This window comes from Leopardus geoffroyi, chromosome B2 (genome assembly GCF_018350155.1).
Source record: "Leopardus geoffroyi isolate Oge1 chromosome B2, O.geoffroyi_Oge1_pat1.0, whole genome shotgun sequence".
NCBI lineage: Eukaryota > Metazoa > Chordata > Mammalia > Carnivora > Felidae > Leopardus > Leopardus geoffroyi.
Window position 1 is genome coordinate 89175688 of NC_059332.1, and position 27972 is coordinate 89203659.

General features: G+C 36.6%; 1 protein-coding gene across 3 annotated transcripts in view; it reads right to left on the minus strand.

The window, feature by feature from the left end:
• FBXL4 (F-box and leucine rich repeat protein 4) overlaps positions 1 to 27972 on the minus strand; it is an 85465-nt gene that overhangs the window by 16814 nt on the left and 40679 nt on the right. For all 3 annotated transcript variants that reach the window (XM_045499101.1, XM_045499103.1, XM_045499102.1), the window contains 2 exons: positions 21682 to 21895; positions 696 to 767 (listed from right to left, as the gene is read on the minus strand). In XM_045499101.1, the coding sequence (XP_045355057.1) occupies positions 696 to 767; positions 21682 to 21895 (286 nt within the window). The remainder of the gene's footprint in view (positions 1 to 695; positions 768 to 21681; positions 21896 to 27972) is intronic.

Sequence of the window (27972 nt, forward strand, 5' to 3'; positions counted from 1 at the left end):
AGCCACATAATTTAGATGAAAAGAATTTAACTCATCCCATGAACTCTTTCAATGGCACCATAAAGCTAAAATTTTAAATCTGGAAGGACTTTAAAGATTATCTAGTTCAACAGTCCCTAGGCATTTGGATTTAATGGACCAGTAACATTTCAAAAAAATTTGAGTTCTAACATAGGGTGTCCATTTACCTTAACCAGTAAGGACAGTAAAGCAAACACACACCAAAAACAACAACAACAGCAAAACAAACAAACAAAGATAAACCTACCTACTATCAGCAACATTTCTAGGAAATAATTTCAGAACTTAAAAACTAAAATTAGCTTTGTGACAAACGTACTGAACTACCAGCATTTGGGTATGAATGATATCTTATTTTGTAAAAAAAAAAAAAAAAAAAAAAAAGTCCAGAGAGGTACATAGCTTGTCTGAAGCTTGTCTGGCTCAAGGCAGAACCAAACTCTTTTTACCACAACACATTACTTTCCTTGCTCTCATGGATAAATCATGTTGATGTTTCAAAGACATCCTCTCAAATTTAAGAAAAATGTTTGAAAGTAGGGTACATGGTAGTTCGCCGTAAATCTGAAAAGCCATGGGTGAGTGTGGAGTGGCTGGGTCAGGATAAAATTCACCCATGGGAAGAAAAAGAGAACAAGCGATGGAGTATAGGTAAAGAATTTTCAAATACTTACCATTACACAACTGCCCAAACTAAGGTGCTGAAGCTCTGAACAGAAGTTCAAAATGCTGAGTAGTGCTGTTTGCTGCCATCGGGGACCACATTGGCGGCAAATATGGAAAGCAAAAGAAAGTGAAACAAAGAGGAGAGGTCAATTAGACATTAAAGGCTGTCACCGCTTTTCTTGAAATAGAGCTCAAACCCGAGGTTACAGACACCACAAATGCCATTTAATGAGTCCCCAGGTGCTCCCACCATTGATTGGCTTGAAGTCAAGGTAATCATTACTAGTTTCCATGTAAGTCGCCACTTCGTAGATGGTTTCGTGGGCCCCACAGACACCTATATTCCCTGTGACCTCTCAGCTCATCTCCCAAAGGTAAGCAATTTGAAAGTCTGGTTAAGACTGAACAGCAAGACAAGCTTAACAACCCCTCCCCCCAAAAAAAGAAAAAAAAAAAAAAAGTAAGAAAACAAAAACCCGGAGTGGCCTGGTGACACTCTGAAGAACAGCGGCAGCTCTGACATTCACTGATCAGCTGCCGCCTGATGGAGCTGCCAATAGAGTCACCCCAAATCAGGATTGAGCTGGTGACGTTAATGTCAAAGGATTCTCTTTGCTGACAAGGATACCAACAACCATTGAGCACCTGTCACTAGCAACATGCTGACTGAAACATATATAACGTGCACTTTCTAGTCATGTTCCTGCCATTTAAGCCCATCTACTCTGTGCAATGAAAACGGTCTCACCACTGAAGAAACCCAAAGATATGCTAGACTGCTACATAATCATGGTACCTAAAATATCTCTAGTCATAACTTCATTTGATAAAATGCCTGCCATGAAAAATTACCAAAAAAAAAAAAAAAGCAGCAAAACATTCACATTTCTAGTTTTCTTTTTTCTATTAGGACAAAAAACTACTCGAACTAACATGGCAAAATTTCTTTCTAAACATTTCAACTAAATCGTATCTGAAAAAAAATGACGATGACACTGTACAACCTCTGTTTAATCTGCTCCAAGTGTTCAAAACCTGAACAGTATTAGCTGGAGAAAGGACAAAGAATGTGTCGATGACGATACAAAACATTAGTTCGAACCCAGGTAAGATTTTCCCAGAGAAAATAATGAACTATATCAGATAAAATAAACTTAGTTACGGCAAATATAAAATAATAGTTACAAGAAGTCCTAGAACAAAACTAGACTTAAGACTAATTGTTTCACTGTTGGGCATTTCTTTAAGCAAAATTAAAAAAAAAAGTTTATATTCATTTTATGACTTTATACCTAAGCTTCAACACAACTTATCACATTTATAAGACAATCCCATCTAGCTCTCAGAATGTTGACATTAGAAGAGATCTATCAAGATAAATTAATTTTCTGCTTCTCCATAATACTTAGCTATTTTAACTTACTAACAGATAGGAAAATGACATCAGGTTTGTTTTTATTAAAATACCAGATCCTTATGACAAGGTTGCTTGATAAGACTTTCCCATGAGCAAGATCCAGGACATATTAGAGAACTTTTATAGAGAATTCCATATATTCTTGTCAATTCAAAATTATAAATGGCTCCCCTTCCCCCGCCCCTATACGCACACTCCATTCAAGAACTTGCTGATAATTTATTTTTAAACTATTTCCAATGGCAAACCTCAGGTATACAAACAAGTACAGAATCCAATGAAATGAATACCCAGGTAGCTGCAACTCAGATTTATCAAATCTTAGCATACTGCTTTGCTTATCCTTATTTATTTGTGAATCCCTCCATCCATTTATATATTTCCTTAGAGGTAACCTTTATCATCACTCAGTGCTTAAAAATATGCTTGAAAATTATATAATTTGGGGCACTTGGGTGGCTCAGTTGGTTGAGGGTTTGACTCTTGCTTTCGGCTCAGGTCATGATCTCATGGTCATGAGACTGAGCCCCATGTCAGGCTCTGCTCTGGGCACTGAGCTTGCTTAAGATTCTCTGTCTGTCTGTCTGTCTGTCTGTCTCTCTTTCCCTCTGCAGGGAGGTTTTATATAAAAACAGGGGTTTTATATAAATGTGCACATACTTTTGCATCTTCCTTGACAATGTTTGTGAGAAATTTGTCCGTGTTGACACTCACAGCTTTAGCTCACTGACCTGTTAACTGTTGTATATACTATTACATTATGCAACATATATTCCCATTTGGTGAATATTCAGTTTGTTTATAACTTTTACCATAACAAAGAATGTTAAAATAACCATTCTTATATGTGCTTCCTTGTGCATTTTATAGAAGAGTATTGCTCTAGAGCACATGCCAGAGGAAGAATTTCTAGGTGTTTAGGTATGCTTAAACTTTATCAGATTTTGCAAAACAGCTCTCCTGAGTGCCTGCGTCAATTGACGTGCCCACCAGCAATGCAAGAGCGCTGGGTCCCCACATCTTTGCCAACATATAATCTTTTCATCCTTTTTAATGTCTGCCTATCTGATGAGCATGGAATGTTAGAATATTTATTAGTATGATTACTAGTGAGATTGAAGATCTTCTCATATGTTTATGGGCCACTCATATCTCCTGCTCCATACACTGCTTAATCATATCCTTTACTGATTATTTCCATTAGATTGTTTCTTCCTTCCTGACTTGTAGGAATTCTTTTCCATGCTGGATACCAATCATTGTCAGTTTTATCCATTACAAATATCTTCTCTAAATCTAACACTTGTCTTTTGCTTTATTTATAGAATCTTCTGCAACATGAAACTTCAAATTTTAATATAGTCACATCAATCTTTTTCCTTTATGTTTGTATTCTGTTGTCTTCTCCAAAAGGTCCCTCTTTACCCAAGGGAGAATATTCTTTTTTTTTTCTCTTTTTTTTTAAATGACACCATTAAAGTTTTTCTTTTTTACACTGGTTTTTAACCCGGTGGTAACTGATTTTCATACATGGGAGCATATCAAATTTCATTTTTTCCTTAAGAATAACCAGTTGTCCTGACTCAATTTATTGAAGATTCTACCTTATCCACTTATTTGCGGTGTCTTCTGTTATATTTCAAGTTTCCATATGTGTATGAGTCTGTTTCTGGGTATTTTGTTTCATTTGTATATTTGCCCTTCCTCTGTACCAACACTTCAGTCTTCCCTATTATAATCTGGAATGAGTCTATATATGTGGTAAGGCAAACACCTTTTCCTCATTCTTGAAAACTCTTAGCTGTTCTTGATCCTTTGCTCTTTGATATGAATTTTAGAAACACCTTGAGGATTTTAGTTTACCTTTTTAAAAGTAATACAAAAAGATTAGTTTTTCTTTCTTTCTTACCCCATGGTCAATACAGTTGGTCCCTCAACAACATCAGGGTTAGGGATGCTGACCTCTGCACAGTGAAAACTCTGCAGGTATAATTTTTGACCCCCTACATCCTAACTACTACTAGCCTACTGTTGACGGGAAGCCTTACCAATAACATAAATAGTTAATTAACACATATTTTGTATGCTGTGCGTATTATATACTGTATTTTTACAGTAAAGCTAGAGATAGTAAAGTGTCATTAAGAAAATCATAAGGATGTCGGGGCGCCTGGGTGGCTCAGTCAGTTGGGCATCCGACTTCGGCTCAGATCATGATCTCACGAGCCCCGTGTTGGGATCTGTGATGTGTTGGGATCAGCGATGTGTTGGGATCAGCTCAGCCTGGAGCCTGCTTCAGATTCTGTGTCTCCCTCTCTCTCTGCCCCTCCCCCGCTCAAGCTCTGTCTCTCTCTCAAAAATGAACATTAAAAAAAATTTAAGAAAGTCATAAGGACGAGAAAATACATGTACGGTACTGAACTACATTTATTGGAAAAAAAAAATCTGCACATAAGTAGACCCATGCAGTTTAAACCCAAGTTCTTCAAGGGTCAACTGTATTTACTTTACTGGCATTTTATCAATTTGTGTCATTAACTGTCTATTATATCTGATACCTTCTCACTGAATTTTTCTTCTTGTTGAAGAATATTTTTAAGAGTTCTTTCAGTGAGTGTCTGTGAGTGGTAAAACCTTAACAACACATATTTATAGAGTAGTTACCAACATGTCAGGTACTGCTGTAAATTATATACATAGTTTAGTCCTCACAACAACCCTACACACTTGTTTAATAAATATTTATTGAATGTCTACTCTGTGTTAGGCACTGTTTACACTTGGGATATATCAGTAAACACACCAGATAATAACCTATAAGGTAGATACTGTTATTCTCATTTATAAATTAGGAATCTGAGTCACAGAAAGTTAAATACCATAGTTAGTCTTTAATTTTCGCTCCGTCCTGAGTGAAAATTTAGCCAGGCTTAAAATTTTAGGCCGTCTAATTGTCTTCCTCTGTAAGTAATATATTTTTTCTTTCTGGGGGCTCTTATCCATTTATCTCATATTCTGCAATTTCATCACAATGTGTCCAAAGATTTATTTTCATTTATTCTGTTTGGTATCCTGAGTGAACATTTGACTGGAAGACCTCCAACTGTCATCATGAAAGATGAAGATTCTTGGGGCGCTTGGGTAGCTCAGTCGGTTGAGCATCCGACTTTGGCTCAGGTCATGATCTCACAGTTTGTGGGTTTGAGCCCCGCATCAGGCTCTGTGCTGACAGCTTGCTCAGAGACTGCAGTGCAGCCTGCTTCAGATTCTTTGTCTCCTTCTCTCTCTCTGCCCCTCCCCCGCTCATGCTCTCTCAAAAATAAATAAATATTAGAAAGAAAGAAAGAAAGAAAGAAAGATGAAGATTCTTAACAATCCTTTTTTTCAAATATTGCTTCTCTATCATTTGGTCCGGTTTCTTTTCTTCTGGAACTCCTATTACATAAACATTGGAGTCTCCCAAGAACCAGTGCCCAGAGTAGCTTAAAAAGTATGTTCACAGTTTAGGGGCGCCTGGGTGGCGCAGTCGGTTAAGCGTCCGACTTCAGCCAGGTCACGATCTCACGGTCCGTGAGTTCGAGCCCCGCGTCAGGCTCTGGGCTGATGGCTCAGAGCCTGGAGCCTGTTTCCGATTCTGTGTCTCCCTCTCTCTCTGCCCCTCCCCCGTTCATGCTCTGTCTCTCTCTGTCCCAAAAAAAATAATTAAAAAAAAAAAAAAAAGTATGTTCACAGTTTATTCTATACTCCTTCCTTTCAGAGATGGAGCTTACTTAGTTCCTCTCCCTTTGAGTGGGGGCTGGATCTAGTGATTTGTTTCTAACAAAAAGAACATAGCAGAGTGATGGTATGTTAGGTTATTGTGATGATTAATTTATGTGTCAATGTGCCTGGGCCACAGGGTGCCCAGATATTTGGTCAAACATTATTCTGGGTGTTTCTGAGAGGGAGTTTTTGAATGAGATGGAACATTCATCTACAGATAAATCAGCAGACTGAAAGCAGATTACTCTCTAACCATCAAAGATCAGAATAGAACAAAAAGCTGACTCTCCCCCAAGTTGAGAGAATTCTTCCTGCCTGATATCCTTCAACCTGGGGCATCAGCTTATTCCTGACTTCAGACTGAAACTGAAACATCGACTCTTCCTGGGTCTCAAGTCTGCCAGCCTTCAGACCAGAAACACTGGCTCTCCTGGTTTTCAGGCTATTGAACTTGGACTGAACTACACCATTGGCTCTCTGAGTCTCCAGCTTGCTGACTTATCCTGTGGGCTTTTTGACTTGCCAGCCTCCATAATCATGTAGGCCAGTTCCTTAGAATAAAGCTCTACACACACACACACACACACACACACACACACACACACCCTCTTATTTCTATGTCTTTGGAGAACCCTGACTAATACTGTTATAAAAGGCTATTGCTCCTCTTGGTTCCCATCTCTCAGTCAGGAAAAGCCAGCTGCCATGTCAGAAGGACACTCATGAGGCCTGTGGAGAGGCTCGTGTAGAGAGAAACAGAGGTCTCTGGCCAACAGCTAAAGAGGAAGTCTGCTAATAGCCATGGGTGTGAGTTTGGAAGCTGGTCTTTCAGCTGCAGTTAAGCTCTGAGATGAGTGCAACCTTGTTGCACACCCTGAGCCCAAACTATCCAGCCAAACAGCTCCCAGATTCCTGAGAAGTTTTGTTAGATGATGAATGTCAGCCTTTCCAAGCCACTCAGTTTTGGGGTAGCCTATAGATAACAATAAATAAATAATACAGTGACTAGCACATAGAGTAGACACAGTATATATTTATTACGGCAATGAACAGGATTACTATGAGGATTAAGTGAGGTGTATGTGTGCATGTACGTATGTATGTGTATGTGTGTGTATATGCGTGTGTGTGTGTATATACATATATATATTTAATGCATACAAACTACATATAATAGTGCTGACATCCAAAGCTTTTACAAGTTTAAGTGCATTCCTCAAACCTTTCTAATTTAGCAATATCTTTGTGTCCAATTTAGAACTTAATCAATTTTTTATTATAATGACTATCATTTATTTCCTAGATTTCTAACTAGCTCTTTACCACAACTACTTGCTCTTGCTGTTTCACTCTATGTTCCATAATTTCTTGCTCCATTTTAAAGGATGCTTTCATTTACTTCTTTGAACTCCCATCCCCTGACTTCACTCTTTGTATTCTTCCCTGTCTAATGGTTTTGCAGACTGCCTCCATCTGGAACCAGGACTTTTCCTTTTTTTTTTCGTTTTTTAGAGGGAGAGAGAGACAGTGAGTGAGCATGAGCAGGAGAGAGGGGCTGCTCCATGCTCAGAGCAGAGCCTGATGCAGGGCTCGATCCCATGACCCTGGGATCATGACCTGAGCTGAAATCAAGAGTCAGATACTCATCCCACTGAGCCACCCAGGTGTCCCCAGGACCAGGACTTCTACTGAAAGTGCAGTGGTCCTGCTCTGCAGTGGTACCGGAGATACTGCAGAACCAGGAGAGGCTTCGCTCAGTTCTGACAATGAGGTACAGCCAATGCCAGGTCACTATATACTTTTTGTTGTATGTGCCCAGGCCCAAATCCCTCCTTTCTCTAAGATTTCCATCCAACCCCTGGGGTGGCTTGGACAGTCACGTAACACAGTCCCCTGACTCTGACTACCCCCGTGTTGGGACAGTAAGATTCTCTTTTATCAAGAGATGAACTCCTGTTAAATCAGTTCTTCTAATTAAAGGTAAGAGTAAGACAAAAAAATGTATTGCCAAGAACGCCGTATTAATCTGTCTTGACTATTCCTTTGAGGAGCCACGCGTATTCCTTACTGCCTAGCTTACCAATTATAATTTTGAGGCACAGACAATACACTTCTGAATTCAAATTCTCATAATTACGTAACTATGAAACATCTTGTGTAAAGGTAGATGCATTCTAGAGGAATTACAAGCCGTGGAAGAGGAATTCATGGCATACTATACTTACTCATGCAAATATTGTACAATAACTTACAGTCTGCACATTAAATTGGGAATTAAAAATTCATTTAATGGTAGACAGAACTATTATTTTCATTCCCACCTTAAAGAAGGAGCTAATACAGGATAAAAGATTCATGTTGAATGACATCACACATCTTTGCTAAGTAAGAGCTGTGAGACATGCTGAGACCACCACACGAGGATGGAGGTGATGGCTAGGGGGAACAAGGATGGCCTAGGAAGAGATGCTGTGAGGAATATAACAAGGAGTCAACAGAGATCAATAAAAGGGCCGACAGGAAGCACTGAGGTGAACAAGCACAAGTTTACAGTTCCATGACTTTCTCCAGCAGAGCTCATGAGAAGCCCGAGACTGTGGGAGTACCCAGGTTTAGAAAACACAACAATAGTTTGCAGTCTCTCTAAATCCATTTAACCAATTTCCTCCTAGAAAATGTTTAGGATCTTCTCTCTCTATGCTGTTAGTATTCAGAATTAAAGTTCTGCTATTGATGATGAAGCAAAGAGAAGAAATTCTTTGTTTCCAAATATAAAAGGGCCTGATTCGGGAGAGACCACAAACTCAATGACTTAGAGCAGGAGTTGACAAACTACTGCCCCAACACCAAATCCAGCCCACTGCCTGCTTCTGTAAATAAAGTTTTACTGGAACAATGACACACCCTATCATTTATGTATTGTCTATGGCTATTTTTACACTACAACAGCAGGTTGAATGCATCGACACTTACACATATGACCTGCAAGGCCTAACACATTTACTATCTGGGCCTTCACAGAAAAAGTTTGCCCACCCCTACTTAAGAGAACAATTCTATCACACTGAGTACTTGCGCTTCTAGAACACACAAGTGGATGGATTAAGGCTACATTAGCAAGTATGCCGTGAAAAAAGCATTCAGAAATAAAAAAGTGAAAAAATCGTATGAACCTCTGATTTAAGACTTAAGATATCTACTAGGTCCTAAAGTCCACAAATTCTGCTGGTTAGTTCAGTAAAATTCAATAGGAACACAAGAGTAGCTCTATAAAATCAAAATACAATTTATTTAAATAGTTATCAGCTTTAATAATGCAAGGCAGGAGATGCGTTTTCAAATGAGTTTGTCATTTTTAAACAAAGGCCAACCTTATTTAAATTGCCATGGAAAGGAATCCACTAAGGAGTGACTGGATCCATGTTAATTCCTCCTACAGAATTATCAAAACATACCCTAAGTGAATGCTGGCATCTAGTAGTAGAATATATGTTCCTAAAAAAAGAATCCCTTTGCATTCCACCTATAATCTACCTACTAACCCTGTTCAAAAGCTCCAAAATCCAACAGATAACTATCAGTCACAGAGAATTATTATTAATGCCTCTCCTTGCTATAAGGAAATTTAGTAAGAGGTAAAAGAAGGAAATTCAAATTTTCATTCACATTTTTTTAAGAAATGCTACCCATACACTCCATAACCTTCTATCCTCCAGACTTTGAAAGTACTAAGCAAAAATACTTAGTAAGATGGTAACTGATGTTTATTATACTCACATATAAGTTTTAGACAGTCCAGGTTTATGGCTTAGTAGAGTTCTACTTATGCATACCGTGTACATTTCATAATACAGTGAGACATTGGTTAATCAATGTTTGCAGTACTGTGTTCACCATTTTACATTAATACAGGTTTATAGTTGTTATAACTAGTTTATGACCTTTGTTGCTCAGTTAAAATTAACTGTTGCTTATCTTCAGTAAAGAATTTAACCCTTAATTATAACACTCTTACTATAGGAAGATAGGATTCCAAATCAGTATTCTCTAAGAAAATGACTCCTAGAAAGCATTCTAAAGGAACATTATAGGGGCACTTGGGTGGCTCAGTCGATTAAGCATCTGACTTCCTCTCAGGACATGATCTTGTGGTCTGTGGGATCAAGCCCTGCATCGGGCTCTGTGCTGACAGCTCAGAGCCTGGAGCCTGCTTCGGATTCTGTGTCTCCGTCTCCCTCTCTGCCTCTCCCCTACTCGTGCTCTATCTCAAAAGTGAATGAACATTAAAAAAAAATTGAAGCAACATTAAAATAAGTTTATGTATTACAGATATATATTAGCTAAAATATAGAGACTAGTGACATCACCTGATCACAAACAAATGTACATTCACTCACCGTAATATATTTCAAACACAACAGAGTAACGAGATGGGATTTTATACAAGTATATTCCCTGCATGAGTATCCATAAATTTGCATAACAAATATCACCAAAGAAATCCAAAGAACACAATCAATTAGTAGAATTTAAAATACACATGTATGTATGGGTGACTGACTGGTTGACTCAGTAGAGCATGTGACCCTTGAACTCTGGGTCATAAGTTCAAGCCCCACATTGGGCATGGATGTTACCTTAAAAAAAAAGTATACACTGTATATACGAATCTTTCTTCAATTTAAATTTTTTTTTTGCCCCAGTATCCCAATCTCAATAAATTTGAGGAAGGGGAATATGGAATCAAAGTTGAAGCATTGTGAGAACTATTTAAAGCACTTGAAACTAACTGCATGTAGAAACAATCATCATTCCAGAATATTTCAGTTCAATTACTTTATAGAGATTTGCTATAAACCATCTACTGCAAATTGTTCTCTTTTATACAGTCCAAATATACAATACAGTATAGGTTATACAATGGTACATAATCACAACTTGAAAATAATTTTGTCTTTTATACCTTAAACTTTAAGATCAACATTGTGGTGGAAAGTTAGACTTCTCATTGATTTCTAAAAAGAAAAGTTAAAGACCATAAATGACATAAATTAATAAAGCTCCTACACCTACCTTCGAGGAAAAAAAGGAAAGCTTTCTAAAACTAACTAGAGTTAAAGCTACCCTAGACCAAAGACTCAGAAATTTGGCTATATGGTACAAGTTTCAAAGTAAGGTTCAAATAATTTAAATTCCAAAAGCCCATCTGTGTGACAGAACAAAATCTAAGACTAAACCACACACGTTTGCCTTGCTCTGTAGTCTCATTTCAGAACCATTTTACTATTGTAGTGGATCTCTCCTATAATCATACAGTTGAATGCATCTTTGCTCACAGATATCAATCCATAATGGGTGATGGCAGATATCTACAGTCACAAAGTCAGGGCAGTTTCCACACCAGCTGGACTTGACAGTAACCTTACTGAGTATATAAAAAAAGAATGTTTCAATCAGAGGGGTAGAAGGGCTGGACCGTCAAAGAAGCACGTAAGAGGAGTCTGAGGCATATGCTGGTTGACACTGTTCGTCTAAAGAGAGTGTACTAGTGCAAAGACTTTATTTATCTTCTTTCCTTCCTGTTGAAAGTGTCAACCTGTTCTGTGCTGATGCCTTTAATCATTTAAGTCACATAACTAATTCTCAGTGTTCTCATTCTAAACTCACCAAGTAAGTCTTGTAACTATAGTTTCCCTAGTGGCATGCCAACAGTGAGAGAATATGCTGATCAGCTATCTCTAATGAATGATGTCCTTTCCAGGTAGATTTCTTCTACCTGATTTACTGGTGGATGATAACAAGTCTGACCCCCAAGAGAGGACACTCTCTCTATATCCCACCTCACTGCACGGACAAGTTAGGCTTCTTGACCCTGAATGAACCGCAGCCTATTCTCTCAGGCCACATATACTCAACCCCACCAAAAGCCTCATATTCCCCCTGGAACTTCTATAAAGCCTATCAGGATAAAGAAAAGTATAGATATATTCTTGCCTGGAGACATATATTAAAGGCTTTAAAAATTGTTAACTTTAGTATATGATAGTTAAGTTATATAGAAGTTATTAAAAATCTTAACTTTTAAGCTATTTAAGAACAAAGTAATTATTAATCTTTTTGTTTTATGTGTTATCTAGCCAAATTAATCTGTCTGAAGTGGACTGCATTTTAGGTGGCAGTTAGCTAATGGTGCCCTGCATTAGTCAATTTACATGACCAGCATAGGTTTTTTTCTATTTCAGTTTCTCCTCTTGGTCTTGGCTGTCTACACTGACTCTGTTAAGTGAAAGGCCATCCCTTTCATTTGAGTTTATTAGCTGCACTGGTTCCATTAAAGGAAAGGCCATCCCTGCTTCTACTTACCAGTATAAAAAATGTGCTCTTTAAGTCAAGTAAGAATGCAGTAAGGAGGCCACCATTATCTCTGTGTCAAGAAGCAAATTCATGTCATTAAATCAAGCCAAACTGTTTTCAAAAGACAGTTTATACATCTTTAGTGGGAAAGCCCAGGCGCTTTCATCAATAGACGGGGTCAGATGCATTTTTACCTACATATCTACTCTGCCAAATGAACTGGTACAGAAAGCAGAAAATACAAGGAGAGTGCTGATATCCAAGAGAAGTAAAGATCAACTACTTTTGTCGTCTTCTAGTTGATGAAGATGAAGCCAGTGGGCTCCTTGAAACTGTCGTCCCTGCCTAGTAGGCCAAGTAAACAGTTGCTGAACCATACTTGGGGATTACTGTCATACACTAGTCCCCCACAATACCTATAATCAGTTTTTTCACTTCTTCAGATTCTTTCAATTTATGCTCTATCATTCTTGAAGTGAGGCAATCAAAACTGGATGCAGGTGTTCCATTTATAACTCCAACTTTTAAAAAACACACTTGGTTTTCTTGTCTGCTGCTAAGCAACAGAATGACATTCTTACTGAGCTACTATCATGCCCCATCTCACACCCATTCCAGATATTTTTTTTTTTTCTACAAACAAAGAAAAGGTAAACAGGTCCAAACTTCCACCGCTAATCCACATTGTTTTAGTGAATGCACATGACCTCTCTCCAAGACACTTTTTATGCAATATGTGAAAAAGTTGTTGTTATGCCATCCTTTACAAACTGCATTAGTTTATTAAGGCTGCTACAACAACGTACCATGCACTAGGTAGTTTTAACAACAGAAATTTATTTTTGCACAATTCCGAAGGCTAGAAGTCTGACATTGAGGTGTCAGAAGGGTTAGCTTCTTCTCAAGCCTCTCTTCTTGGCTTGAAACTGGCCATATTCTTCCCTTGTTTTCACATGCTCTTCCCTCTGTGCTTCTTTGTATCCTAATCTCCTCTTCTTATAAGGACACCTGTCATATTGGATTAGGCCCCACCCTGATGACTTCATATAACCTTAATTACCTCTTGAAAAACCCTTGCTCCAAACACACTCACATTATGAGGTACTGGGAGTAGGACTGCAACATATGAATTTTAGGGAGATACAATTCAGCTCATAACACAAGTATTTAACAGTAGGTTACAGATACATGTCCCTTTAGAAGTAAAGAATTGTATCTTCTAATTTATTTTCAAATGGTTCAGGAAAAAAATTATGCATATGGTAAGGGAATCTACTTTTAATGTTACATTTCTTTAAGTCTAAAATTAGTTTGAAATTAAAGGTTTCCTTTTAAGTATTCCAAGTTCTATTTAATGAGTTAAATTTTTACAGCCCTCCTCTCACGAAAAGACATCATCGTATATGGCAGGAGAAATGCTTGCAATCAGTGTTTATCAAACATAAAAAGAATCTAGTGAACAGAGAAGAAAAGGACCAAAGGGACTGAAACAAAGTACATCCCATCTTTATACATCTATAGCTTTACTGTATATAATATACTAAATATATACTATAATCTAGCTATAGTAAATACATCATTATACATTATAGCTACCCTTTCGTCATGGATAGCAGAAGATCCTAAGTACAACAAAGCTTCCTTCCTGTCTGTTCTAAGTTCCCACCTTTTGTCTAAAAGATCCACCTAAAAGATCCACCAAATTCATTACAAAGAAAATTACCCTATTTATCAACCCCCTTCACTAGTCATTCTGGGATCATACAGTAAACAAGGCCTAAGTCTTGGCTGGAGGGTCATTTCTCCCAATAAGGTTGCACAACAGACCATTCTCCAACCAAGCACACCCCTGTGACGTTCTTGGATGCATGTGGGCTTACTGCACACCAGCCTGCTTTGTCTCTCTTTATCGTAGTATTAGCTTGTTCTTTACTAGGCATATGTTTACTGCTCTTTGCATCTACTGAATTCCAACAAGTGTATACCACTGACTCTGCAAATAGCTTATTTAGTGATGTTTTTTGGTTGATGTTTTAAGAAGACATTTGTTATTTCTCCGATGAAACCAGTTCCCATCTCAACCCTAAACACATCTAAAAAATGAAAAAGATCTCATGAAACAAATGAACAAAACAGGTTGAACTATACTGCATTATCTTTTAGGGCTAAAACTTCTGAACAAATACAGATCTGTTCAAATATTTTCTTCTACGTTTTTCAAGTTGCAGATCTAACTGTCCATCTGTTCAATAGATATGCTTATCTACTAATGAAAAAATGAATTGATAAGAGATAGCTATCACTCATTCATTCAACAGAAGTTTACTAAATACCTACTATGTACATTCACTATAATGAATGCTGTTCTATGCACTAGTCGTGAAAAAAAGTAAACAGTCAAAAACATGGTCCTTCCCGTCAAGGAGTTTTTAATTTAGGAATGAACATTCCTTTCACCAGAAATAAATCAAAAGGGTAAAACAGATAATTCAGCCTCAATCTCCCTTCACACATGATGGAAAAGATACTTCTATTTAGGAAGATATACAAGAATACTTGACGAAGGTGGGGATATTTGTGTAGGACTATGCTGGGTAAATCTATACTATCATTTCCACAACTATACAGGTCCATCTAACTTATAAAGTGTGGGTTTGTTTTTTTTTTTAAATACGTATGACCTAATTTGGTCTTTTCAATAGTTTATGTGATAGGGTAAGTTTGGCTTTTTTTTAATAGATAAATAAACTTTTAGCTTAGTACAAGTGGCTTACCCAAACACATAAATCTTTTAAGTGGAAAAGCCAAGATAAGGACTGAGTTGTATGACTTGGGTCTATGATACAGACTAAATAACAAATATCTTTTCAGTTTTTAAATTATCAAATAGTGTGTGAATCAGATACTTGAATCCTACTGCTAAGCAAAAGTTTTAATCATAGCTAAAGTCTCAACAAGATCCTACTGCTGCTTTCTCTCACTGCAGGGTACTGGCCATAGTCAGCCAAAGCAGTGGAACTGGGAAGAAAATCTTTTTTTTTTTTTTTTTAATTTGATAAACTTGATTCATTGTAATTTGTAAATCTAAGATGTACAGTGAGTTACTTTAATACTTTTATATATTGAAATACAATTACAATTGAAACAATATTTGTATTGTATCATTACAGTATTATTGTCTATACTCATTATACTGTGCATTAGATCTCTTAAACACCATCAATCTTACCCTCCCCCCACCCTCTATCCCCTGGTAACTACCATTTTATTCTGTTTCATCTATTTATGGGTTTGACTTTTTTAATGAACTAGGCCAGGTAAAGGTTGGGCTCAAAAATTGGTGACAATGGCACTGGGACTTATTTTAAGGTTGCTCTCAGTTTACTACCAAAGCAGCAATCAAGCAATATGAAGGATATGAACCACAATACAACCCCAGCTCCTGACAAAGTTACCCATGAGGTTCATGAGGCTCAAGCAGCCTTGATGGTGAAATCTGTCGGGGAGAGAGAAGCCCACTACCCTGGGCTCACGACCTGTTTCACCACTGGCTCACAAGGGGCCACGTCAGCATGTCAGGATCTATCCACTGGCATATTAGGCAATTCTGACCCGATTATACTGTCATTCTCCTGGGTTCTCAGTCTTACTGAGTAATCAGAACTGCAACATGCCTGGCTATGCCTAACCTAACAACTTAGGAACATACCACCTAGACATCAACAACACATAGTTTTACCTGCTAAAATTATTTGGGGGATTATGTGTCCCAATGCTACTGTCCACTAGGGTATAACATTGAGAAGTGGCCTATGTAACCCATTTGCTTAAAGCATTATTATGTATTGATCCCACAAACGATTACTTAAATTTTCTAAATGTAATTTAAATAATTGTTATTTATAAATGCAGAGCAATTAAGACTTCAAAGTAAGTTTGTTTATAATAAAAATAAAAGACAAGAATTCCACTTCCTTGTAGAAGTTTCAACTACAAAATATTTATAGAATATAACTTACTAGTTTGCATTTTACACTGGATCACGATGTTGTGTATGTTAGTTACAATGTTATATTTCCTTACCAATTGCAAATCTTTTCTAATAGGTAGTAAGGAAAAATCTCTAGTTTAAATAGAGGCAGTCAAGTTCTTAGAATAACCACCATTCTGTGTTTTTACATAGCATACACTTTTAACTATGACACTGAGACCACCAAACTTGGGTTCAAATCCTGACTCTAACATATTGCTCTGTGTCACTGGGAAGGTTACTAATCTTTTGGAACCTTCATTTGATCATCTGTAAGATGAGAATGACACCTACTTTCACCGGACTAGTGCAAAGAATTAAATAATATGCAAAATGTCTAGGACAGCAAACAGAATACATTCAGTAAGCTTTCCCAAACATTGGGGCTAAAACCCAGGTCTCCAACATCCTCTAAAGCTTTGCTCACTAGGCACACAGACTTAAGTCTTATAAAATGGCACAGATGTATTATGTTTATTAGTGTAAATTATATATAGGCCTGTAAAGTATAACTCTACGACACTATCAATCTGATCTCTCTGAAGTTAAATGCTATAACAGACTCAACATTCAATAATACTAATTTTTGCTTATTTAAAAAATTTGTAGAATTTAGAAAAACGGGCAAAAGTGGCACTGGATAATTTGTATTGCTTGTTAAGAAAAAAAAAAAAAACTCTCCCAGGAAGTTCAAATTTGTTTTATTTTTTTTTTCTTCTCATATATTTCCTCGGAGCAGACAGAGGCATTTAAAATTAATTGCTGTTCCTTTTTTCCAAACAGTTCATAACATCTGAATGTACTGCCAATGATTACACGGGAGGTTCAGAGAGAAGCCAAGCCCCTAAATCTTGTCTTATTCCCTGTTTGTCCTCCATCCACCAACATCACTGAGTGTAGGACAGAAGTGTACATTCATGGAAGAAAGAAGGGGGTGACATAATGCCGTGCCTAAGTGACAAGGGAGGTGTTTGCAGATTGATATGAATGCCAGTGTCGTAGCTTCTGCTTGTTTTAAGAGACCAGAGGACTGTGCTGCCATCTCCCTTTATTCCTGTGACCTACTGAGTGCCCACGTCAGCATCTGATACAGATCCCAAGGATGAGAAGACACTAGAAGTGAATACTAAGTATAGGTCGAGAGCACTGACTATAGACTCGAGAAGCAATAAAAGTAAACACTGCCTGGGTAAATTTTTCCCAATTTTGAATTTTCCCATTTACAGCACTCAAATGGCATTATTTTTATTTTACTGTAAGTTAATTGTAAATCATTAAAATGTAACTTTAGAAATTTTTTATACACTCAATGTAATTGAGAAATTGTATAAATTGTACAAAATAAATGTATAAATTATTTTTATAATATTTTAGCAGATGGAACTACAACACAAATTTTATTTAATCCATTCCTACAATGATTTTACATCTGTGTTTAAGTAACCGAGGGAAGCTGGAGATGATGCTTGCCATCTAGAGTTAGATATGTATAGATCTCCACTCTGGAGATAGGAAATCTTCTCAGGCTTTTACAAATTACACTTCTTAAAAAATATACTCGTATGTGGAATTTAAGAAATGAAACAAAGGAACAAAAGAAAAAAGAGACAAACAAAAAAAACACACTCTTAAATACAAAGAACAAACTGGTGGTTGCCAGAGGAACGGTAGACGGGAGGATGGGTAAAATAGAAAAAGGGGATCAAAAGTACACTTAACACAATGAGCACTAATGTATAGAATTGTTGAATCATTATATTGTATCCCTGAAACTAAGAAAAGAAAATGATTTTAACAATATATAGTCATATTCTATCAGTTTCTTGAGGTAAATTAAAGAAAACTGGATTACTTCATGATTTCCTGACACTTAGATGTTGTTGATATAGAACATTTCAAAAGCATCCCACAGGCTATACATTTTTTAAGGTATCTAATTTATTTTTTAAATTAAGCGATTAATTAATTTTTATTCTCAAGTTAGTTAACAACACAGTGTAGTCTTGGCTTCAGGAGTAGAACCCAGCGATTCTTAAAAATCACCATAGATGTAAGGTGCCTAGCAAGTTAGTATAATTTCTTGTTTTTATCCTATTTTTCTTCCTGAAGATTCACTGAATAATTAACTGTGCTATATTTCTTCTTAAATTTAAATTTCACCGGAAAATTTTTAAATGAGGCATTATCTTGCTCAGAGGACCTCAGACTTTATAGTACATAGGCCAATAAAAGAGTTAACATATCAGTAAAAATAAGGTATGGCATAATTTAAGAATGGACAGACCTACCCAAGAAAAGATAGCTGACAATTTTACACTCACAAGTGGTAAGTCATTTCACGACAGACCAATTAAAACATGGGCTAACACTATACTTAAACACGCATTCAGGGATAACGGTCCTTTTATTTCACAAAAGAAGAATCTGGGAATATGAGAGACTGTGTGACTCAACCTAGATCATGAAGCTTGTCACTGGGCCAGAACCAGAATAAGTCTTCTTTCCACTATACCAGGTTATCGGTTAAACTCTGGCTAAACATTGTGCCCCAAACTGAAAATACCGTATTAAACAGATGCTCTTATACTCACATACTTTCAGGCTTCCATAGATTAGAAAAAATGCCATGTCTATACAAGGGCATATACTCTGATCTACCAATAAAAAAGGCTATATACCCAGATGGTTGTATAGGTCAATTCTAGAAGAGATAATTCCCATCTATCGAAGCTATTCCAGATCAAAGAAAAAAATGGGAGTTTCCCATATCATTTTGCTGCGTTGTCATAATCCTAGCCTCAAACCTGATAAAACAGCAGGAAAAGGAGAACTACGGCTCAATCTCACTTAATAAAGCAGATGTAAAAATTATTTATAAGTATAAATCCTTAAAAGATACTAACTTTGAACCAGGCCCTGCTATAGAACTTCATGTATAGTAAATCATTTAATCCTCACAAAATGTGGTGCATACTATTATTATCTCCATTTTACAGAAGGGAAAGCTGAAGTACAGGAGGTCAAGAAACTTCCTCAAGGTAACAATTCGTAAGTGATAAAGCTAGAATTCAAATTCAGGTTAATTTGGCTCCAAAATATTAGGAAATTAACCCAGCTTTGTATTAAATTAAAAACATGTAGGGAGGCAAGGACTATTCGACATAAGTCATTATATTGAGATGAAAGAAAAAAGATGAATGTATCAATGGAGGCTTAATATACACTTTTGATAAAATATTCTTAAGCAAACAAAAATTATAAAGACTATTTATCAGAAAGCAATATCAAACAACATATAAACTCAGTAAGCTGCATGAGGAATTGTCTATTTAGTTCGATACTAAAGTTCCAGTGCCTAAAACAGTACCTAGCACATACTAGTCAAACGTTTGTTGTATAGATGTTTTTAAAATGAAACATTAATGACATTCTCACCACATTAAAAATAATACCGGTACACCTGTTATGACTCTATTGCTGCACATTATTTATTACTTTCTATCTAATAGAGCAACAGTTTAAATATTAAAAAAGACAAGGTATAGTAATTTTGAGATTATGTAATCATATCATTAGAAAATCCAAGACATAAATAAAAATTAGAACAATTATAAGCATTCAGGAAAGTGAGCAGATACAAGATAATGATACAAAAACAATGAACTTTAACAATAACCTATTAAAATTAAATAGAAGACAGTACCTGAGACTACAAAATGCAAAAGATAAACCTTTTAACTAGAAAGATACAAAACCTAAGTGAAGAAAACAGTAATACGCTTTCTCGGACATAAAGCAAGGCTTACGTGACAGACAGGAAGCCTTATTAAAAAGCAAAATGAAATAAAACGAATACACTTCTGATAAAATCCCTTGCCAAAAGCTGTAAGTGGCAGAAGAATATACAAGGATTAAAAAAAAAGGTTTAAAAGCTTAGAAATAAGACTTCCCCCACCATAGAGTAAAACACGCTACAAAACTACCATGATGGTACTATTATCACTACTACTGTTACGTGCAGCTAATGTTTATTGAGAGTTTACTATGTTCTAGGCACCCTTTAAGCGCTTTACACGTAATTTAATTCTCACAATGACCCTAATATCTGTATTTTTAGTCTCTCCATTTTAGAGAAAAGAAAACGGAAATACCAGAGGTTAAATACCAGAGGCTGACCAAGGTAACACTCAAGACAGGCAAGAGTTCGCTATCGTGGGAAAACTACCGGTATCCCATTTTGGAAAAGTAATTTGGTTATTGTATTCATTCATTCAATAAATATCTAACAAAGAGCCAGTCTTTACCAAGTACTATTCTAGATGTTGGAAACACGGCAATGAAAAAGACAGACAAGGCTCCTACTTTCGTAAAATTTATATTCCAGTGTAAGGAGACAGATAATAGCAAGAAAACAAAATCATTTCAGAGTGATACAGATGCTAGAAAGGAAATACTACTGGATAAAATGAAAGGAATGAGCCAGAAAGGGGCTACCTTTTTATCAATGTCCAAGAAGTGATCTCTGAAAAAAAAAAAAAAAAATACTTGAGTTGAACACTGAGCTAAGAAAAGGGCAGCCATGTAATAAGCTAGAAAACATTCTAGACAGGCAGAAGGGCTGGGACCAGATCAGAATGTTCAAGTAACAGAAAGAAGGCCAACATGACTGAAGAAAAGTAAACAAGTATATGACAGTAAGTGGCCCCTAGTAGGTCCCAGCCACATACTCTTTGATCCAGTAATACCACTTACAGGATTCTATCCTACAGCAATAACAGCATGTATATGCAAATTTCTGCACAAAACAATGTTATTGCTAGATAGTTTATAAAAGGAAAACAACTGGAAAAACCTGAATGTTGATCACTTGGGAAATGGCTGAATAGATAGATTATGGTATAACCTACACTACACAGTTAGTGGAAAGTGTCAGGTGGTATATGTAGAGATCTGGAAAAAAGTCCTAGAGATGTTACATGAAAAAAGAAAGTAGGTCAATATACATGACAAGATTCCATTTTTCATTAATGAGCCTCCTAAAATATGGTATCAAGAATTTTAACTCCTAAGTCTGGCCCTGGATACATGCCACTTTGCTTCTTAGCCCTCCTGCATACTATCATTCTGCCTCTTTTTCTAATTCATTCCCTGCCAGCATTTCAGCTCATCTCAGCCCATTGCTTATTACATGAACAGTATCACAAAAATTTTAAGAACACAGAGAAGAACCTCTTCCTATAATTATAAAAACAACACAATACACTTGAAATAATTTTGAAATGACTGAATCAGTTCTATTGATTTTAGAATAGTCAGGTGGCACCATAATCTATTTAAAAATCAGAAAGCACATTATCATGAGCAATTACAGGCAACTAAGTATTCGGTTGGCTATCACAGTAGCAAAGACATAAAGGATGGTTATTCTTACCTCTATTTTTGTTCTATAGAGAACAAGTCGTCTAAGACCGCATAATTTGGCAATGTGGTTGAAAGCTTGAGGTGGTAATTTATCACAGGATGAGAGATTTAAGTCCTGTAAATTTGGACACATCTCGGAAATAATCTCCAAGCAAGTTTCATTAAGAAAGTGGCTACAGGATAATTCCAGGCGCACTAATTCAGATCCACAAACCTTTAGAAACCTGTAAAAACAATGTTCCGTGTGAATTTTGTAAAACTAAATGATACTTTTACAAGTACACTGGAATTACCTCAACTCTTAATAGGCACCTTCAGAAGAATGGATTTCTACTAGGAAAAATGTAAAGCTCGTTTCACTTAAATTCTCATTTACTGCTTACCGAAATAGGCATGATGAGGCTAAAATAAATCAACCTGATATAAGATGTATTCACATCATAGAAAAAGTCAGCCAATGCTAAGTGAAAAATTAAGAAACAAAGAATGCATTTCTCCTATCTATCTAAAATTCACACCTGAGTTTGTAGAGCCAAAATCCAAAAACATAACAAAACTCTTAGAAGATATTTCCCCCTAAACAATATCCATTCAGTGCTGGATAATTTACTTTGAATATGACACACAAAGTGAAAGCTTTAATTAAATGACTTCAAAATACATCAGACTAACCTCCTCTTAACTAAGGAAATGTGGAATTGGTTTAACCATACTATTGTAATGTTCCTTATGTTTGTTACTATTTACCATACTGATGCTGAAATTATTACAAGATATTCAATTGCAGCTTCGCGTAAAGTACACAGAAATTATTCAACACGGTGGACATAAAATTCCGTATCAGACTGGTAATAACAATATTTATTTTAGTTGCATTACAGATGGGGGGGCGGAACAGTCCTGTCCATAATCATCATCTGAAAATAATATAAAAGGAGATGTGAGTCTAAGAGTATCTGAATCTATGAAACTTTATCACCTAAGCAAATTGAACCCTTAAGTGTACCAAATCATCCCTGTCCAGGTCTCTCGACATTTTCTTGCCTATGACAATGTCACATCAGTGACATACTGTTAGTTTATTTATGCCACATCTTTTTTCCTCATTAGCTTTCAAATACACATATAAAATAAAACTGACTAAATCAATCACGAAAATAAAAGAAATAACACTAAAAGATTAATTTTTGGCCCTGTTCCACTACTTCCAAGCATGTGACCTTGGAAAAGGCATTTACCCAAGTCTTAGCATTTTCTCAGCTGTAAAAGGCAGACGAGAATTACATAACAGCACTCACCACACTGCCTCATGGTTTTGAACATCAAACAATATGTGAAAGCAGTTGGTAAAGGTCAAAGCACCCCACAAACATTAAAATAAAAGTTAAATCGTGGCCAACTCACATTCAAACAACAATAAAAAAATTCAGTTGCTACCAATTTATTTTAAATGTTGAAACTAACTATTGCCCACATATCTTATTTACACCTGAACGCCACTTATTCTCAATCCAATGCAATATATGTTCTGTTCTCCCTAAATTCGCCCTTTCCTTTTAAATGCCAAATTCAGTGCCCTTTCTTTTCAGTGCTTGAATTACTTGACTTATTGTGGCATTTTGCACAACTGCCCATCCCTTCCTTAAGATTCCCTGACACTCCTCAAGCTACTCCCTCTCCCAGGTTTCTTCAAACCCATCCCACTACTGTTACCTTTGCTAAGTTGAATTAGGTAATGCAATTTGCATCAATCATGTTCATTAATTCATTAAACAAATATTTATTGAGCTCCTAGTATGATCTAGGCACTTCTCTGGGCACTGGGGAGTTAGCAGTGGACAAAACAAAGTCCCTGCTCTCGGGCGGCTTACTACATTTTGGTAGGAGGCAGGCTATAAACAAGTAAATGAGTAAAACAAATAATAAGTGAAAAGTGTCGGGGCGCCTAGGCGGCTCAGTAGGTTAAGCATCCAACTTCAGCTCAGGTCATGATCTCACGGTTCGTGAGTTCGAGCCCCGCACTGGGCTCTGCACTGACAGTGCTTGGGATTCTCTCTCTCCCTCTCTCTCTCAAAATAAGTAAATAAACTTTAAAAAAAAAAAAATGAAAAATGTCAAAGAGGAAATAAAAGGAAGGAAGGGCAACAGGAAGTATCAAGGGTAGATAGGGTGGTCGGAGACACCTCACTGAGATGAATCAAGACCCAAAGGAAGTAGCAGTATAAGCAAAGCAGGTATCTGGGAAAGAACTTTCCAGGCTGAGGGAAAGGCAAGCACAATGGCTCGGGGGCAGGATACCACACAGACTGAGGAAATGTGAAGAGACTAATGCGGGAGGTACAAAGTGAGGGGGAGATGAGGCGCAGGTCAGAGAGATAAGAAGCAGTTCATACAGTGTCTACGTTTTACTTTGAGGGGGAAGGCCTTCTCAATCATCAGAGGGTCTTGAGCAGAGGAGTGACACAAACTCCTTGTGTTTTAGCAGGATCACTCTCGCTTCTAGGTAGAGGAGAGACTCAAGGGGAAGAGGAGTGAAAACGGGGGCAGTCAGGTCACAATATTCAGGAAAGAGAAGATGGTGCACGAGATCCAGGTGGTAGCAGTGAATGTGGTGCTCAATATTCAGGTTCTGGATTTACCTCAAAGGTAGGCAATGTATACTAATTATGACAGGGGTGCCTGGGTCGCTCAGGAGGTTAAGTATCTGACTTCGGCTCAGGTCATGATCTCACGGCTTGTGAGTTGCAGCCTCACGTCGGGCTCTGTGCTGACAGCTCGGAGCCTGGAGCCTGCTTCGGATTCTGTGTCTCCCTCGCTCTCTGCCCCTCCCTCCCCTACCCCTCTCTCTCACTCTCTTTCTCTCCCTCAAAAACGAATAAACATTAAAACAATTTTTGAAATAAATAAATAATGACATACCTCTATACACTGAATTGAACTCAGGGTCATCTATTCCTCAACTACTACTTTTTTTTCCTCTCTCACTCTTTTTTTTTTTTTTTTTAATCTTTATTTATTTTTGAGAGAGAGACAGAATGTGAGCAGGGAAGGAACAGAGAGAGAGGGAGACACAAAATCCGAAGCAGGCTCCAGGCTCCGAGCTGTCAGCACAGAGCCCGATGTGGGGCTCGAACCCTCAAACCGTGAGATCATGACCTGAGCCGAAGTCAGATGCTCAACCGACTGAGCCACCCAGGCGCCCCCTTTTTTTTTTCTCTTAACCACAATTTCCTCCCTTACTAACTTATTTATATTGAGCTTTATAAGCTGCTTCAAATTCCACTTATGAAAATTTACTTGAAGAATTTATGTTTCCTCTATTCTTAAACAGACTAAATTCTATGGAGTCAGGGTATTTTTCCTGTAGGTTAAACTATTCCTAAGAAATGGGACAAAATTAACAGTTTTACCTAGCTTTGGGTATAAATAACAGTTATAGGTGGTTCTTCGTATTTTTATAAACTAGCAACCTAGAAATGGATGTAGGGTTTCAGAGAACCTATTTTGATTTGATACTTCTACAAATATTTGAAGATTATAAAAGTTAAATGAGCATATTAACTCAAAATCTTTTGGCATCTTATCTCTTGAAGGTCTTCATTATTTGGCAAAGTACTTTGTTCTATAATTCTTTCCCAAATTGGACTTGGAATAGTTGGACATCCCTTTTCTCCTTACTCCCATTATTGAACTTTTCTCCTCTAAAGAATTTACAGGCCAATCAGCAGAAAACCAACCGGTTAACAGACTAGAAAACTTCCCAAATTGATTTAATGAATGGTAGAATTTGAAAGCACAATGAAGATAATGATCATGCCTGTACTACCTTTCTGACTTTCCCTCTCTCTTTTATATTGCATATTTTCAGTGTGAGCAGATTAGTCAATATCCCTATACTCTGTTTTCCTGAACTTACAGGATCTACACTACCTAATTTTTCATGATCTCTCCAATTCAAGAAGGGAGAAGTAGCAGCAGAGTCAATTAATTAGCTGAACACAACTCTCATTTCTTTCCTTAATGCTCCTCATTTAAATTTTATTTTAATGCATAATTACATGTATGTTTTTGTCTTGGTCATGTATTCATTCATCTCAATCGTGACACTGGTCACTCAAAATGAGAACTAAGCTTCTTTATTTCCTACAGCCTATTCATTCCACGGTGTGAATTCTCATAAAGTATTTCTTGATATTGGGGGTATTATGAGAAGACTTAATTTCACACGAACAATCCCAAACTAGGTCTCCTGCTATAAGAAAAGAAACAAATGGCTTATCCTTATGTGGTGAATTAATTTGTCCAGAGTAATGTAAGTACATAAGAAGTAACTTACTAAATGGTAACTTGCAGCCTAAAATAATAAAATCATATGAATGAATGATTTGAGTTTACTCATCAAAATAAAAGACACTAATCCTCACACTTGCCTGATGTACAAAGGTAAGGGGAGAATTAAACACAAATATCTATGGCTTCTGATTCCTAATTGTACATTTTGTTAGCTGACTCTCACTGAGTTTTATAAAATAGCATATTTAAGATAATCTTTAATCCCATGTAATTTGGAACATTATTTAATACATCTGATCCAAAATAAAGCCGTTAAAAACAAAACTTGTTGGCAGGGGAAAAAAGTCTTAAAGTTGTCTCCAATCTCTGGGAATTGGACATTCTAAAAGACAACTGTATAAAGCATAGGTAGGCAACTGAGTAAACAAATAAACAGACAATGAGCTCTTTATCCCATAAAATTGTAGCTCTGTGTCAAAACATCTAATAAAGTTCTAGAAACTAAAAAGTATCCAAGAATGTTTTCTAAAGGAAACAATGAGAGGAGTCAGGGGTAAAAATCTCTGCATAGCTGAGGTGGAGATCAAGGTGATTAATTTGGGCAACTATCCGAAGAAAAACAGTAGTGGAAAAATAAACCTAAGGCTTTTTGAGCATCAGAGTGATATGATTAAGCCTCAGAGCACAAACAGGCAGGGGGGCAAAGAAATATCCAAGACTTTAGGGAACTGTATTATAAAAGAAAAGTGGAATTATAAAAGATGTGATTTTAATGAGTAATGATATGCATGAGCAGTACTTGAAGTTGCAAATCACAAATCTGGGGATAGAATAGGATTTTAATAACTGATTAAAACTTTTAAGTTCTTGTTATTCCGATTCAACCTATTTTCCTGCTCTTCTGAATAATATAAATTCCTAAAAAGTTCTTTGAAATCCAGTTAAACAGTTCCAACTTGTGAGGATAAGGTTTTTTGGCCACAAAAATAAATGGTATCAAACTTTTCCCAAAGACTTACTCATCATCACTGGTCTCTGGTTTAAAAATGTACTTTTTTTCTTTAAAGTATTATAAATAAGTCTTCTTCACTGTAATGAGCATAAATAGACCGTACTTATTCATAGATTATTCATTAATAATCAAGCCATGAATATTTATTGTTTATTCTGGGAATGCTGCCTACAAGGCATAATGACTATCAATTCGGCAGTCAAGTCAAGGGGGCCAACAGCAATCAGTAGGCAAAACTCCAATATCTCCCACCCAGAAAAAGAATTCTCTCTTCTCTCCCTGGTATTTAAACTTTTTACTTTCTTAATGGGAACAAGGACTATGCTTAAAGGAATGCTATCAAGATTTATAGTTTTACTATCTGAAATACTACAGTAAAATATGGAAAACTTAAATGTATGTATATACCTTCGTGATTATTTAAACAGCCCCACAGCAACTAACATGGCTGAATTGAAAATGGAAGAGAAATTGCTAGAGAGAGAGTAGATTGGAGATTTAGTCTTGCAGATCTTTATCCCTTATGAGTCTAAAATTAAAAAGTAGCATTACTAAACTTTCTTCTTACAACTTACGTCTCTGCTCATGCATCAGAATGAGCTACATAAAGGGAGTTTTAAAACAATGATTTAATATTACTGTTACATTGTACTCAGTATATCATGGTCATATGCAACATTTTCCCAAAGAAGCTGGGCTTCAGCTGTTCGCCATCAATGTTTTCTTTAATGTCTACACTCATTAGTTGTCATACTGTTATTTTATTAATTTTATTAATAAAAATATAGGATGTTTACATGTTTATCTTTATATCTTTATCATTTCTGTAGCCTGATGTAGGACTGTGTTCAACATCTCTTGATGTGGCCAACAACACTCACTATAATTCCTTATACACAAAGGGTGAAAACAAACAATAAATTCCCAGTAGTGGGAAACATTAAGGAAATAGCTACAAGAGGAATGAAAATACCTGAAAGGTCCTAAGAATGTAAA